At 32.4% G+C, this 17,250-nt stretch overlaps 1 protein-coding gene across 4 annotated transcripts in view; it reads left to right on the plus strand.

Moving 5' to 3' along the window:
• LOC118185907 (maternal embryonic leucine zipper kinase-like) overlaps window positions 1–17,250 on the plus strand; it is a 139,370-nt gene that overhangs the window by 109,487 nt on the left and 12,633 nt on the right. For all 4 annotated transcript variants that reach the window (XM_085820771.1, XM_085820772.1, XM_085820769.1 and 1 more), the window contains 3 exons: window positions 227–335; window positions 2,221–2,410; window positions 3,294–3,400. In XM_085820771.1, coding sequence (XP_085676897.1) covers window positions 227–335; window positions 2,221–2,410; window positions 3,294–3,400 — 406 coding nt within the window. The remainder of the gene's footprint in view (window positions 1–226; window positions 336–2,220; window positions 2,411–3,293; window positions 3,401–17,250) is intronic.

Consider the following 17,250-nt stretch of genomic DNA (forward strand, 5'->3'; position numbering starts at 1 on the left):
TATAAAAGTGAATTAATTATTTTTCTTTTATTTTTGATTGGAAAAGTTCATTTGGCATACATTCAAAGATATGACATATACTGAACTAACACTGTAGTGTGTTTCTTATTATTACGGTATTGGGATCTTTGCTTCTGCCTGAAATATTGTAATAGGAAATTTTTGATGAATATGCTCTGATGTGTTTTTATTTAAGTATTTAACATTTTTTCCCTTTCTTTCTTAGCCATTAGAACTCCTAAACCCCTAGGAATGTCTTCATCTTTAGATGGTGCTGTAAATCAAGTTGGTGAAACTAGTTCATCTCTTTCTTCACAGCTGCTCTCTGAAAAAAGGTATGGGCAAGAAATATTAACTTATTTTTTAATAAGAACTATATTTTATTTGCTGTAAATAATCCATTACAGAATAATAAGTTATCATCTGATATTTAAAATTTTCAAAAAGGGGATAAATTTTGCCATAAGATTATTTTCATATGTGTTGGTCACCAAGTATTTGTAGAAGGGAGGAATGTGATGGTAAATGCATATCAAACAGACTTGATAAGTCTTATCTGTTATAGATTCAATGAGTCTTTTATCTGCTTTACTTGTTACCTGTTTTCTGTATCTATCTAGAACTCAAGGAGTCTGAATCCCATATTTTTCATAGTTAGAAATTTGCATCAAGTATGACAAAAACTGAAGTTGTCTAAATAGTTTGATTCAAGACCTGAGAGGGAAACATGATCAATTTTCCAGTTTTATCTACGCACTAATTTGCACTAATTTCATTGAATTAAAGCAAAAATTTGCATTAATTCAATATGCATAGAGAACTGCCCAGCAAATTTTCTTTATTACTTTAAACTTCCCCTAAATATCATTCTAAGTTATCTGATACATCAGTATATACCTCTTTAACAAAATTAAAATGAAAATATATTCTGTTTATCATTAATGAAATTCCATAATTTTTTTATTTATAAGACAGAACAGAATTTATCCCTTTTACATGAATATAATCAATTACTGTTCTCGAGCCATATTTATTTATATATAGTTTTAAACTAATTTATTTATTTGTTTATTTACTAATGTACACTAAAACATAAAAAGTGGATATTACATCAATATCTTTGCTAGTGTATGCAGTAACATTTAGTTGGCAATGATTTAATGAAGTTATCATCTGATCTTTCAGAAGTAATATGTGTACCTACTTTTTTTAACTAAATATTTTATGATATTTTAGACTCATTAAGACTTCTGTAAGCCTGATGCTAGGTCTTTTTTTTTAAACTGTTTTAGTTATTATTATGCTATGCTGTCTTCAGTATGGGGAAGAGTTTGCCTTTTGTTCTAGGTATCAATTGACAAAGTTAAAATTGCATTTTTTATTCTCAAAAGGATAAGTTTAATATGCTTTTTACTTATGCATAACAGAAGTTTAAAAAAAATATTGAAGAGTCAGTTCTAGATCTGTGGTTCGAGTTTAAGAAATGAATTAAATAATATAGGATTTCAAATTGTAATAATTTTTATCAACTTTTTTTTTTTTTTTTAAGTAAAAATGCAAGAAATTTAAATTCTTTTAGAAGCCTTCTGTGAAGAAAGGTCTAGTTAATTATTTTAACCTACTAAAGAATTTTTTTGAGGGGGAGGAGCAGGAGGAGGCAAATTGCCCATAATATGCAAAATTATCTCAAGCCAAATTTCGCTTCCGCTGGCTCAAATTTAGTAGTCTTACAAAATATTTATTACGCAATTCAAAACTAGTGTCCTCTCTGCTATTTAACTACATTTATACTTGCTGTTGGTAATGAAAGATAGTATTACTTTGTTTTTCAGAACATGTTACTTTTACATTTGAAATTATATTCATCCAGTGTTAGATTTTGTTTACTTTTAAAATATATCAAAAAGTTTGAATTGTGAAAAAATCTGCTTGAATTTTTTAATTGGCCATGTGATTTTTTTTAGTGTTGACTTTTAATATTTTATCAGCATAAATATATATAGGAATTTTTTTTTGTGTTGACTTTTTAATATTTTATCAGCATAAAGCACTTTATGCATTCTTTCTAAAAACTAATATTTCTAAAACATTCTTTCTAAAAAAGAAAGAAGCACTTTATGCATTCTTTCTTTATTTCTTTTTTTTTTTTTTTTTTTTTTTTTTTTTTAATGAAGCAACAGTTAAATGCATTTTCACTTTCTAACTGTTCTCTTTCAACAGAGCAAAATCATTTGAATCGCCAACTCTGGTTACTATGACTCCTCAGAAACAACCTCAAAGGCATGGAATGAGTTCATCTGCTAAGAAGATGTTTGGAAGCATTGAGAAAGGATTAGATTGTGTCAGAAGTCTCTTAACTCCTAAGAAACGAATGTACGGTTGTGGAACTAATAGGCCTCGAAAAGTCAAAGTTAGTAAATGGATAATTTCATGATTACTAACATTATAATACATCTGTGCATCTTTAATTATATGTTATAAACAGAAAGTGCATTTTTAAATATTTTATGAAACTAAATTTCTTTGTCGCTTGGAAAGGGTTTATTGGAACCTTATATTAAATATTGTATATTAATTAGATTATAACTCCAGCAACTCTATGCAAAGCCATGATACTAACTGGGTCAGACTCCCTTAATTTTCAGCACATGCCAATCTTGCCAATATCAGGCATTCATGCCTGTTCTGATCAGTGTATCTCTTTCTTTCTCTTTAAGAGCAGCAGTGATGGCAGTAGCCAAGCCTCTGTTGTGAACCACATTGGTTATGATTTTACTTCTTATTTTAACCTATGCTGCTTAACATAAAATTTGCATAAACCTCTGAACTGAGTGATTCTGTACCAAAATAAGGCATAAAAGAAAGAATCAATGTAAAACTAATTGTTAGTAAAACTTAAATGTCACTAATCTTGTTTAAAATATTTGGGACTATTATAAGGATAAAATGTTAAGTAAGTGTAAATTTTAGAGGAATTTTGTAATTTAATGCTAATTACTTTTTATTCTCAAATTTGTTTTATAGTTATGCTAAGTATTAGATTATGTTTAATAATAATATATCCTATTTACAGATTTATTATTATTATTATTATTAGAATGGTGTTACAAAAGTTAAGTTTGGGTATAGATAATTGCTTTAGTTTATTCATTCCCCTTTGCTGGTGGGTCCTTAATATTTTTCTTTCATGATCCTTAAATGGTGTTAAAAGTATTTAATTTCAATGTGCAGAAATGTGTATGAATCCAGTTCATGCCTCCTTACTAATAATGCTGTATTTTTCCCCTCCCAAGAATCTATGTAATGTGTCTGCAACAAATGATAAAGTCACTCCTGAAGAAGTTCTGGAATCCTTACAAAATGCACTTCTTAGGAAAGGAATTCCTTGCAAACAAAATGGGTAACATTAGTTTTATATATCTTATCAGATCCTTCATTGTTGATCATGTGCTTATTTGTGCCCCTGCCCCATGCTTTTATTTTATAATTTTTATCTGTAACTATAAATTAAAGTAATGCCTCGATATGCATAAATAATACATTCCAAAGTATGACTACATGAAACTGCAGATAGTAGCAAATGCTACATGTGATGTGATATGCAACATACAAATTTTGATGATATGAAATTAAAGAGACTAGATGGGAGAGGGAGAACTAATTGATTGACAGTTTGAAAAAGTTAATATTCATTTAAAATTATAAAGTGCAGTTTGACCTGTTAAAAATTTTTGGTTTTACTAAAGTGATCAAATTTCTACTTCAGGTAAATACAATAAAGTTTAACCTTTTGAGGCCGAGGCTTTGGTAGCAGTAAAAGCCTTGAAAGGACGGGGATCTTGAACCGAATGCTTTCCCCCCTTTAGGAAATCACCTCCTGTTTGCAACAAAGATTCTTGTGTGTAGTTTAATAGATTCTCAGAGGGGTGCATCTATGTTGCAAAAGGAAGGGAAGTGTAGGGATTAGTGACCAGATTTCAAAATGCTTTTCGTCACTGAGGGAAAATTTCATATTATAGTTGTTCCGAATTGAGAGTACTGGGAAATGTGTAAACCTCCGTTGAAGAAAATGCCATTCTTAACGTTATAGGGCATCATTTTTATAAAATTTTGGTTTGAATTTTAAATTACACTGCAAAACTATGTGTCTTTACTAAGTGCTTACAATAATTCTTTCTATTGTATCTTTATATTAATGTTATGTGAAAAAATATTTCAACTATTTGATTATTTACTTGAACAATTTAAAATTTAACCAGTCTTCATCTCAGTCTCTTTTTTTTTTTTTTTTTTTCTTTTTCTTTTTATTGTTAAATGTCCTTATAATTTTTAAATTGTTTTGTTATATATTATCAAATATAGCTATATCTTTGAACTTTCTTCCATACAGGGAATAATTAAAAAATAAACGCTTAAAACTATAAAAATGATTAAAAATTAAAATTCAGTGGAACTGTTAAAATTATGCTCTATAGGCACAATAAAATTTTAATTTTACATAATTGTTCAAAATCTGCTTGATAACATACTATTTAAGGAGGAAACGTTCAGCAAATTAGAATATAACTGGTTTAATTAAAAATTATTTTATTTTATTGTGGACTGTTAGTACTACAATGTCCAACTTCATAAGTGCTACTAATTAAAATTCAGTTCTTTTCCAAAATGAATGCATAATAAAACAGATGCTCAAAAACTGTTTTTTAGAATATTTTAGTTTTAAAAATTAAAAATATGTATATATATATATTTTTAATCATGTATCGTTTTATACTGTTTATTGAAAATTAGTAAGTGATATATTTCAAGTATTAATAATAGAATGAATTTAAGTCATTAAAAGTGTCAAATTATTTAGTATGCAAATCCATAATTCAAAACGTAAATTCCATTTGTCTAAAACTAAGTTCTCAGCCTCACTAAGGGAACGTGTTCGCTCGGGTATCAAAACTTAGGTAATTTCTTAGTGCAAAGAGTTTTTTAAATTGTTTGTTATGCATAGTGTCTGCAAAAACTGTGGGACAAAAGTTACACAATAATTAGTTGTTGTCTTCAATACTGTATTATGTTATTCTATATTATGCTACATAATTTAGCACATTAAGAGAAATATCCAGATAATTTCAGGTGCCTGGTCAGCAAAATTCTCTCCTGTTTGATATCGTCGTCGCATGTGAATTTTTCTATTTCCTCTGTTGTTTAAACCAGTTTGTTTCAACTCCAGACTGTTTTTGTAGCAGCTTTGACATCAACCATGGCGGCATATTTTATATGGTGGAATCTTTTTACTATTACAGTTGAATTAACTGTTTTTCTCTTTTTTATTGAAAATTTGGCAGCTATTCATTGGTTTCATTAACACTTCGGTCATTATGCTGTCATATCAAAACTATTTCATAACTGAGTGCCCTAGGTATGCCCCAGGAATTTGTCCTTGAATGTAGTTGTTGAGATATATGTCTAATGAATGACATAGGCATTCAATCACTTAAAAGGTCAAGGTTCAGAAATTCAGATAGGGAACATGTGTTGTCTTAGAACATTGATTTGTATATTATTTGAGAGCTTGAAATCGAGACACTGATACGGAGTTACCTTTTAAAATAAGAGTACATCTGGAATCTAATGGCTAGAGCTGACCTTTCAGACTGATTGACTAGTTTTAGTGTATTTATGATTTCCAGGTTTCAGACTGAAATTGTAAAACTATTGTTATTTCTTTGACACAAAATTTATATTTATATTCTTGTGATTTGTTTAAATAACAATACCAGTACAGTAAACTTCCGTGTGTGAAGGTCACTTCAGCGTAAACAGATATATACGGAAATAAAGACAGACATAACTGTTAAGAATGAACGATAAGAATGTAAGAAAAAGTGCTTGTACATGTATACAAGTGCGTGGGAATTTATATTTGTGTATGGAAATGTATACCTACATATCCATGTAGTATGTATGTCTGCACTGATATAATATGGTATAAGTGCAGATATGCACATAAAGTGGAAAGCATGCGTACCCTTAAATTGGAATAACGTATATACAGACACGTACATGTACACACACAGGAACACATATGCATTTGTATATATATATATGTGTGTTTGCATGTGGATTTATGCATACGGGTATAAACATACAGATATATGTGTGTGTATATATTTCATCATCAAACTCTTGAAGAAGTTTTCGTATTTCTTCTTCAGTTAGACCTCTTTTCCTTTTCGACATTTTGCTAGAAAAATTTCAAAATAATTCCTAAAAAACTTACGAAAATATGCGATATTCTAAAGCAACGCAAGGCTCTGTTTACAATTTACAAACGCAGTTATCGGGAATTCTGTAGCTATGTAGCTACAAGAACTAAAAGGGAAAAATTGGGAAAAACGGATTCTTAACACAGACCTTTGAAAGAGATAAGTAATTAAAACCCCAGGGACGTCAAATTTGACATTTCACCCCACTCTTTCAGCCTGGAAAATGGGGGAAAAAGACATAGCCACTAAAGTGGACAACCCGTCATTTCAAACAGAGGACTGTATGACCACTTTAATGGCCATCGCATCTTCAAAAGGTTAATTGATAAATTTTGTGCAGTAAGATTGCAGTTTCAAGGGAAGAAAAAACAATAAAAATCACACTTTTTGAACACTGCATAAGTAATCAAAGATTTGTTCAATTTGCATATGAGTATTTCTGTTTATGGTGGAAAAACTATCATGTGAAGACGGAACTGAACACATTAAATAAAATGCTGCATTTCTTTACAGCCATTTTTTGTTTGATAAGCATATTTTGTAGCTTTTAAACTGCTAATTTCTTGCATTTTCTGCAATTGCTTCAGGCTACAAACAATTGAAAGTGGCTTCCGTATTACTGAATATGGGAACAAAGCTGTAACAGTAAAACATTTAAGAATTATAGCTAATAGTAAAAGTTGTGAAAAATAAATATTTTTGGGTAGTTTCAATTGCCCGATTTCATTTCTTCATCACACTTAAATATTTTAACTGTCCCATCTCTAATGTGAAATTATATCTCATAATCATAAAGTTTCTATTGAATTTCAATGACTAGATGACATAAAAATCTTAAATAATGAAAGTTAAAAAGTATGCATTGTTAAGAAAGTAATCTGTGCAGAATTTTTTTGAAATTAGTGGATTTTTTTTATCCATGACACTTGTTCTAAATTAGAATCATTAAAGCAAAATATCAATTTCTGTAGGAAGACATTGAAGCTAACTCTTTTTGCAGTTGTGATCTTAGATATTGATAAAAAGTATCACTTCTATGTTTTATAGCAAAATAAATACTTATGATCGAAAATACTAGCAATAACTTCACCCATGATACTTGTTTGTGCTATACAGTATAAGTAAAAGAAGGATAATTTGTAGTACCTAACTTTTTCTGCTTACATTTGATTTAATTTTCATTTTTGTTAATTTTTATTGTTTGAGAAACAGCTCTTCTGCATTTTCTTAAAAAAAAAAATAATAAATAAAATCAATATGATAACCAAATTTTCTTCTTACTCTCTTTTCTTTCATTATGGATGAGTAACATCTGCCTAATATTGTTTTGGAGCTTTTTCTTGCAGTTTAGCATAATGTATTTTTTTTTTAATTATTTTTGTAGTAAATTCTATAAGTTATCGGGTTTTAAGTAAAGTGTAAGAAAGAAATATATATACAGTACAAACCTCAAAATCTGGATGTCCAATATTTGGAATGATGATATATATTTGGAAATGGAGAGTGTAATATTCCAGAAAAAGCAGGTGTACCATATGAGTGATTTTTCTCCTAACTGAGATTTCTGTTTGCTACTTTCAAACACTTGCTGGTTAGGTATCTGGCCAATGACAATACATTAATTGATGTTCTTGGCTGTGACAATACTTTCTCTTTTTGAGGGATTATGGAGGTGAGGAGAATTAATATCTTTCTATCTGATAAAAACAATAAATGAAATCGAAAACATATTTATTTGGAGTGGAGTATCGTCGTTGTGTAATAGAGGAAAAAGAGAAAGATTTAGATTCAAATGGGATAAAGTTCAGTTTATATAACAAACTGTACTATTCCTTAACTAACATTTACAGCCAATACAGTCAAAAGTCATTAATCCGGACTCGTCGGGACTTAGGTGATTCCGGATTATCGATTTTTCTGGATTATAGATCATCATTTTAAATCTGGTAAGATGGCATGCAGAAATTATAAAATTAAAAATATGAAACTGTAATTTATGAAATAAAGAACAATTATGATCTAAAGAGTATCAAAATTTACAAAAAAAAAAAAAAAAAAAAAAAGCTCAATATTTATTTGATTACTTTATTAAACATTTCTTTCAATGTAAGTTGTTTAAGTTGCTTCGTTTTTTATGTGATAATGCATTCTCTTTAATTCTATAAACAATCATAATTTCTTTTTCAGTTACAAAGTTCCGCTGTTTAAGTCCTATAATTGCTGTGTCGAGAATACCAACTAGTTTGTCAAGCGAAATTTTTTCATTTTCAATAACCTCTGTGTCATTTTCTTCACTATCGGAAGCAAGTTATAATGACGAGGAATTTAATTTAAATCATATCAAAGGCGGAGTACATCGAGATGAAATACTACATTTAGTAAGGAATTATAAGCCAAATAAAATAAAAACATCTGCCCTGAAGATAAGGATAGTGCTGACAGATCAACTTCCAATTCATTGCAGGGCGTTAAAGATAAACAAAGTTTAGATAAACAAACGTTAAAGTTTAGATAAACAAAGGATATGCCTTTATCCATTTTTTGTAGCAATTCCACTTTTTGTTTAATGAACTTCAAAACATACTTTCGCTTTGTAGATCATTTACATATTAATAAATATATATCAGAAATTGTATTTGACATAATCGAAAGTTCAAGCTTACTTTTATAAAATTGCTCTAACAGTCTGCAAAAAATAAAAGCCGAATCCAATTCGAAGATTAAGGAACAATGCAATCTGCAACATTAACTGAATTAGATAATTTTAGCTTAGCTTATACCGTCCATTATATATTAATCGCGCATTCATAAACGTATTTTGCGCACCCGCACATGCATATTTGCAGCCGTAAAGGTCTTACGCGCATGCGTCAATGCGACAAATGCGCTTTTTAGCTTTGAGGTCTGGATTATAGATCATTCCAGATTATGGGTGTCTGAATTAACGACTTTTGACTGTATTGAATTTTTGATTATGTGAAATAGACTCTTAATTTTGGAGCTGTAGCGGGATGTGTATAGTGGAGAATATTTAGTACTTGCCTTAGATCTTGAATGCAATTGAAGATAAAATTTTCCAGTTCATGGAAGTTGTGGAGAAGTGATAATAAATGAAGGTGATATAACAGACATTTTCCATTGCTTTGACAATGCGTAAATTAGTAATCAACTAATAGGCGATGAATTCTGTTGTATTTTTTGAAACCCAGAAAACCAATAGTGATCAAAGTGACACAGCAATTTTTTAGACTGAAAAAATTTTGATTGCCAGTTTAGTGAGAATTTTTGACACTGCAATTACAGGACTTAAACCGAATAAGAAATAATCTTATTTTTAAAATTAAAAAGAAAATTTTAACACAAAGAATGAAACAGCTTAAAATTTATATTGAAAGAAATGTTTAATAAAACAAACTCCCTTTTTTAATTTTGATTTTTAAAGGCGTAAATACTTCATTACTTCTTAAATCACTATTTCATATTTTTAATTTTATACTTTCTAACATGTTATTTTAGTAGGTTCAAAGTGATTACCTGGATCTGGAACCACTAAAGTTTTACTGAGTCTGCAGCTTAGACTTTGTACTGTATACTAAATGCCTTTAAAACATAACAATAAATATACTATAGTAAGTTGACCTGTGAATGAAATTTTATGGATAATGCTTGATGTAAAATGCATAAATGAATATATCAGTTGCCGATTTTAGGAATTTTCTCTTATCTTTACATTGTGAATTTTATTCTTTGTAAATTTGTGTAGTTTACATTTTGCTTTGGGACATTGTACCATTAATAGTAAATAAAATGCATAATCTATAAAGTGCATTTCTAAATTAATATCAGGGTTTTAACGCTTTATAGTATTTATTATAAAACTTAAAATTATAAATAATACATGAAATGAAAGAGCAACTCGAGCAGTTATACCTACGAGCTTACAAGTGTTCAATGTGAGCACCTTTCGTCACACTGCACACATCAAGTGATAGTTTAGTCAAGTTCTTCCGAAATGTTGATTAGTGTTTGTGGCGTAATTGTTGCAACAACTGCCTCAATCCTGTTTCTTAGGTCGGGTAGGTCAACTGATAGTGGAGACACAAATGCACAATCCTTTATGAACCCTCACAGGTAGATATCACATCAATCTCTCATTCGCACAACACTCTCTTTATTAACTCTTGGTCGTCCCATTCTCTTCTCTTTGCAAAGGCAGCCGGTATTTTCAAACTGATGATACCATCTACAGATGTTATTATCACTTGGGGGATCAGATCTGAACTTAATCTGGAATTCATGTTGTACAGTAACTACAGAACACAAAAAGCTAGTTCACTAGTCACCATTTTTGGTACTAGCACTTTCTGGCACATGCGCGTACCAACAAACAGTACTGTTTGAGTTGCTCTTTTATTTCATTTATTAATTATGATTTTAAGTTTTACATAATAAATACTACAAAGAGTTAAAATCTCAATATTCATTTAGAAACACCCTGTGTTTTGAAAATTTATTTATAAGTTATTATTGGAAAGAAATTTAAATATGCTGTGCAGTAAGATTTTTCATCTTACTAAATTAATTAAATTTTTGTTAACATATATATGTCATAATAAAAGCAAAGGAAATGAGACGGAGCAGTGTCGATGCGTGCTTAGATCCATATTGAAGACGAAGTAATCTGATTGCGTCGTAAACTAATGAATGTGTTGACTTCGTAAATAAAACTTGGCAGTAGAAGCGATTTGAATTCCATTTTTATTTCCAATTGATATTTGTGGCCACAATCACTTGGCACTCTAATCGTGCCTTTCCACACAAGATTTACATTTTTATATATTGTTAAGATAGAAAGCAAGCCAGCGAAATTACATCTTAGCAGAGTAAAGAGCAAAGCTGAAGTGCGTAGTTATGCAAGATGGAGGCACGCGAAGAGAAAAGTTTTGGTTTACAAGGACAGTTTCAGTTCTTAATTATTACGTCATTCGAGTTGCGCGGGCCATAGAGTGATCTAGAAATGACACAATGCAGATAAGTTATTACGATTTTAGAATAGAGAGGAAGAATTAATGTTTATAGTTATATTATAATTCTGATTCATACATTTTTATCTTACATATATATATACTAAAATTTTTCTAATATATGTGTATGTATGTATAATATATCAAGCAAGGTAGTAATTACAATTTTGAAAAACCAATTTTGGTCTAGAAAACATCTTGCGCAATATGCTGCAAAATAAGTAAAATATAAAAATTGTAGTAAGCTCGCCTAAAAGTTACCAAGAGCTGCTGCTCCAAAAAGTTCAACACGTTTTAAAAAATTAATACATATGAAAATCAAACCATTAGACATGTAAAACATTAAAAAAACAGAATCAGATAAAAAGTTAAGCAGAAAATGGTAAATTAGCCCAATTCAACTTCCAAACTGGCTTTTCAAGGGAAATTTCATTTATTTGAACGTCGAATCAAGCTAACCCCATTACGCGTTTGTATGTATATATATATTTACATTACATTACTGAAATTTTTCAAATCTATATATATATACTGTTGCGTGCGTACGGGTTCATTTGAAATAAGTGCACAAATGAGATGAAAATGAACAAAATTTATTATTTTCACAACAAATAAAACAAAATGCTTCAATTTCCTCAGATATTCATATATTACAGTATTACAATATCTCACAGTAGTTATCTTTTAAATACTCAAACGTTAACAGAACTTAATTCAAAACAGCTAGAGAAAGCTAATTCACGAATTTGCTACAGTTAACAAGAGCAGTTTTCTAAACAAACTCTTAAAACAGCATCTAACTAAATAACAAATTGAGAGGTCTTCATGCCACTTATGTAAGCTTTTTAAATGCGTGAGAATTTTCTGGTATTTTCTCGAAATAATAAAAAAAAAAAGATATTTATTTATTAAATGTTAAATGCACACGATCTTGTATTTTTAATTTTCCGGCTTATCCTTCTTTTAATATTCACCACGCGCTGCACTGCACAGGGAATAAAACAATTTTTATTTATAATTTTACTAACATTAACTAATTAAATACCAGATCCATAACACTGCCCCCTTCCCGAAGGACTGCATGGTCAGGACAGTAAAATCTCTAGACAGGAAGCCAAACTTACAACTAAGGCATAAATGCAATAATAAACATTACAATAACAAACAACATGAAAAATAAATGTAATAACTATCTTAAACAAATCAAATGCTATCAAATGCTAAATGCAAGTCAAATCAAATACACATTTAGAAACAAAAAGGACCATGGTTTTGCACTATTTACAATTATTTACACTCTCTACTACTATGGCCATAATAATGAGCTAACCTGTCATAATGAACGACTTTAGGTTTAGAGTTCAAAGACTTACAAATCTGAACCTTGATGTCATTCAGCCTGTTTAGGACTGTGTGTGGACCACCCCAAGGTGACTGTAATTTAGGCCTGACTCTTTTACGTCGAATCGGGTTCCACAACCACACCTTGTCTCCTCCGTCGAATTGATGCCCAGTAGCTCTTGTGTCGCATCGGGTCTTCTTGTGTCTTTCTTCGTTGTCAAGTTGACTTGCTCTCGTGGAGAACGGTGCATCCCTTCAAACCGGGCCTGGACATCTTGGATGTATTCCTCAGACGATTAAGGTGCATCCGTAGGGCGACCAAACAGCCAGTCACAAGGCAGACGAAGTTCTCAACCAAAGAGCATCTGAGATGGAGAATAGCTGGTAGTCTTGCATTTCTTTTCGACCCTAGTATGATTTCAGCAGCTTTCTGAGCTGGGTCTTTTGGACAAGGCTTCAGCATTTCCAGGTGAGGATCCCTTTCGAGGATGGATAGTCATGCCCTCAGATGCTGAAAGCAGTTTGTTGTTTTTGAAGTCTAAGGAAAAATCGTATTTCCTTAAAAAGTCCAATCTAAGTAGGCATGGATCTGTAATATCCACCACATATGTCATGTGATGGTACGCAGCACTTCCGAACATGATGTTCACGTTTAACTTCCCAGCTATGTTGATCTTATCGCCAGATGCAGTCTGAAGGGTAACACAGGATGGCATCCAAATAAGCTTATCTTTAAACTGTTGAGCTAAATCCATACAAATGATGGTAACACATAACATACCTTCTATGTCAATAATCATATTGCAAGGAACTCCATCGATATGCCCATTGATGGACAGTCCATTACTGTTGCCATTCACTGCAGAAAACTTGAGTGCGGCGAGTTTTTCATTCTCTGGCAACCTCCGTTCCTCGATATGGTCGTTAATTTGTTTCCTCCGTCGTTGCCAGAAAATGATCTTATATTCCGTACCCTAAGGGGTTCTGCAATTCCTTTCTTATGTGGCCTTTAGCTCCAGCACTTTGGTTTCTTGTCACTCCTTATTCATTCCACGGCATTTAATTGGATGTTTAAATCATTTGCTTTATTTTCCATGCTCTGGGGTGTTCTGCGGTTCCTTTGTATATGGCCTTCGACACTGTACCTCCAGCACTTCAGGATAGGTTTCTTTTCACTCTTGTTATGTCTCAAGGCACTAACTGGTCTTTCTAAATTGTCTGTTTTATTTTCCGTGCCCTGGGGTGTTCTGCAATGCCACCATATGTGGCCTACAGTACCAGATTTCCAACACTTTACAGTTACTTACTTTGTTCTCACTGCTACTCCATATCAAAGTGTCAACTTGTCTGGATAAATCATCTAAACGAGCCATCAATTGATCCACTGGCTCGCACAGCTCTACGAGTTGCTTGCTGGACTGCCTCGAATTTCACGGCATACAACAGAGCGCTTTTTAAGTCCTTAACATCCACCATTCGCAGAGCTTTCTGTATTTCAGGATCCTGGATGCCGTCGATAAAGTACTGCAAGGACAGGATTTTCCTCGTTTCTCTTGGGCACTCCGTAAAGGTGAGGTGGGACAGCCTTTCAACATCTGTGGCGAGCTCCTGAAGTGTTTCAGTGGGCTTCTGTTGACGGGATTTTAATTGAAGCCTGTAGTCTTTTAAACACTTCTTGCCAAAGTACAACTCCGATGTGCTGAGAAAAGCTTCGAAATCTAGTCTTTGGATAGTCTGAAGGATATCCACAGCGTCTGCTCTCAGAGAAGCGGCGAGATGACAGGCCTTAGCTTGGGAATCCCATCCATTCATCCACAACTGTAGAAAATTGTGTCTTATATACTTGCCAGGAGGTCTTCCCATCGTATGTGGATAACTTCAGAGACGGACAATCAGGCATCGATAAAAATTTAAAACTATAAGAACTGCTCCCTGCCATTGCTACGATCTTCTTTAAAGTATCAACTTCTTTTGCATCTGCTGAAACCCTATCATCAATTTGTTGTTCGATGACAGAAACGCCTCTTCTATATGTTCTTTTGCAGAAGAAACTCTTCTATTTCTTCTTTCACCGCAGAAACTCTTTCTTCAATTTGATCTTTTACAGAAGAAACTTTTTCTTTAATATGTCCAATTTTATTTTCAACCACGTCCATTCTGTTTTCCATAGCCTTAAATTGGTTTTCCATTATGCAGGTAATTTCTCTTTTCATTTCATCTTGACCAGCTTCAATCTTTTCTTGACGAGCTTGAACGGCTTTCATTTTTTCCGTAACGGATTCTTGGCCAGCATCCATCTTCTCTTTCGTTTTTTCTTTAAACGAGGCAAAGGTTGATATCAACTGCCTTAATTGCTCTTCTATCGCTCTTATTATTGGCATTCAAACCCACTCCTGACACCTGACACCAAAAAGTTTTGCGTGTGTGCGGGTTCGTTTGAATTGAATGCACAAATGAGATGAAAACGAACAAAATTTATTATTATCACAACAAATAAAACAAAATGCTTCAATTTCCTCAGATATTTGTACAGTATTACAATATCTCCCAGTAGTTATCTTTTAACTACTCAAACGTTCAACAGAACTTAATTCAAAACAGCTGGAGAAAGTTAATCCGTGAATTCGCTACAGTTAACAAGAGCAGTTTTCTAAACAACTAACTAAATAAGGAATTGAGAGGTTTTCATGCCGCTTATATAAGCCTTTTTAAATGTGCGAGAATTTTCTCTTATTTGCTCGAAATCAAAAAAGAGATATTTACAGGGGTTGGACAAAAATATGGAAACACCTTTAAAAAAACATGTTTCTTTGCTTAATATGGTGTAGGAAACCCGTTGGCATCCAAAACAGCTTGCAGTCTTCTCAGAATGGATAAATACAGTTCCTGTGTGTTTGCCAAGGGAATATTATACCATTCTTCCTGCAAAACAGTGGCAAGTTCAGATAACAATGTTGGCGGTGGATAACAAGAACCCACTTTTCGTTCCAATGTAGACCACAAAGGTTCGATAATATTCAGGTCTGGTGACTGTGGTGGCCAGAGGAGATGGGACAACTCATCCTCGTGCTCAGAAAACCAGTCTTGGACAATGCGAGCTGTGTGAACAGGGGCTTTGTCGTCTTAGAAGACACCATCACCATCGGAGAACAAAGTTTGTACCATGGGATGAACTTGATCGGCCAAAATGTTCACATAAGTCTTGGCAGTCATGTGCCCTGACACAGTTATCATGGGGCTAGCAGAGAACCACGATATGGCTGCCCAAACCATAACAGAACCCCTGCCATGTTTCACTCTTGGCAACAAGCAGTCTGTATTATAGGCTTGAGATGGCGTTCTCCAGACTTAAACTTGGCCAGAAGTGGAAAACAATGTGAAAGAAGACTCGTCAGACCATATTACTCGCTTCCACTGCTCTATAGTCCAGGCTTTATGACTTAAACACTACCTTTTCCTGTTACGTGCATTAGCATCACTGATGAGTGGCTTCTCAATTGCAGCACGGCCAGCAACTCCCTGTTTATGAAGCTCCCTTCTAATTGTTTTGCTACTCACAGGGTTCGGTAACACAACATTCATTTCAGCAGTAACTTTTGCAGCTGTGGCAGGGTTCGTAGCGGTCCTTACAAGTGCTTATAAGTCCTTATATTTGAAAATAAAATATAAAGGCCCTTATAGGTGCTTACGTTTTCTTTAAAGCCCTTATTTTTTTTGTTTTTCGTGCTTATTTTTTGCTTTTAGTGCTTTTTTTAATGAACGCGCATTTTTCCCCCCGTACCAAAGCCGAAACTAAATAAACAACTTTTCTTCCTTATATGGAACGTCAGATGGTGAATCATACTCCCGTAAAGAGCTTTTTCCCCTTTCTCTGCATTAACGTAAACTATGGTGAGCGCAAGAGTACAGACAGGTGCACGTCGTAGAAAATTCCGGTACATTCGGTATTCTTTTTCTCCCACCGAAATACTACACACTTTTGAATTTCTATCAAGATTTTAATAATTTACATTCTCGTTCCGCGTGTTCACTTCATATTCGTGTTTATTATGATCGTTATGCTTATATTATGAGCATATGTATGAATATTTATTATAATATAGTTGCAGTAGTTGCTGAAGTTTAGATAAACTTCCAAAAGTGGGTTTATTTTTACACAGATTAGCTTTCTAAGGAATAATATTCGGAATGGCTTAAATAAAAGGAAAGTAATCAAATAGTCAGAATAATTTCTTTTCTCTCTCTTTTTTTTTTTTTTTTTTTTGGCCAATACATTATACAGTACGGAGGTTGGGAGGTTCTCCCCTTTCTCCGCAAAATCTCTAATATTGAAGCAGCAAACTTTCTTTTTTTTTTTTTTTTTTTTTTTTTTTTTTTTTTGTCACTGTCCAATCTGGATTGAATAGGACTAGAAGTTTTGCGGTCTACCCAACCCAAGCGAAGAATAATTCTGTTCCGGAAATTTAACGGTCTGAATTAAGAAATTATAATCAAAAACATCCCAGATTAGTAAGTCTCTTTCTTTTCCTTTATTTAGTTCTTTATTCTCCGAATACCGGCAGCTGTTGATTCCGATTGCGTAATATCACGTATGGAAGAATTACGCCACACGTATTGCGCAATAA

The sequence above is a fragment of the Stegodyphus dumicola genome, chromosome 7 (assembly GCF_044657685.1).
Source record: "Stegodyphus dumicola isolate Sdum_Otavi_A_Nest chromosome 7, ASM4465768v1".
NCBI classification, from domain to species: Eukaryota; Metazoa; Arthropoda; class Arachnida; order Araneae; family Eresidae; genus Stegodyphus; species Stegodyphus dumicola.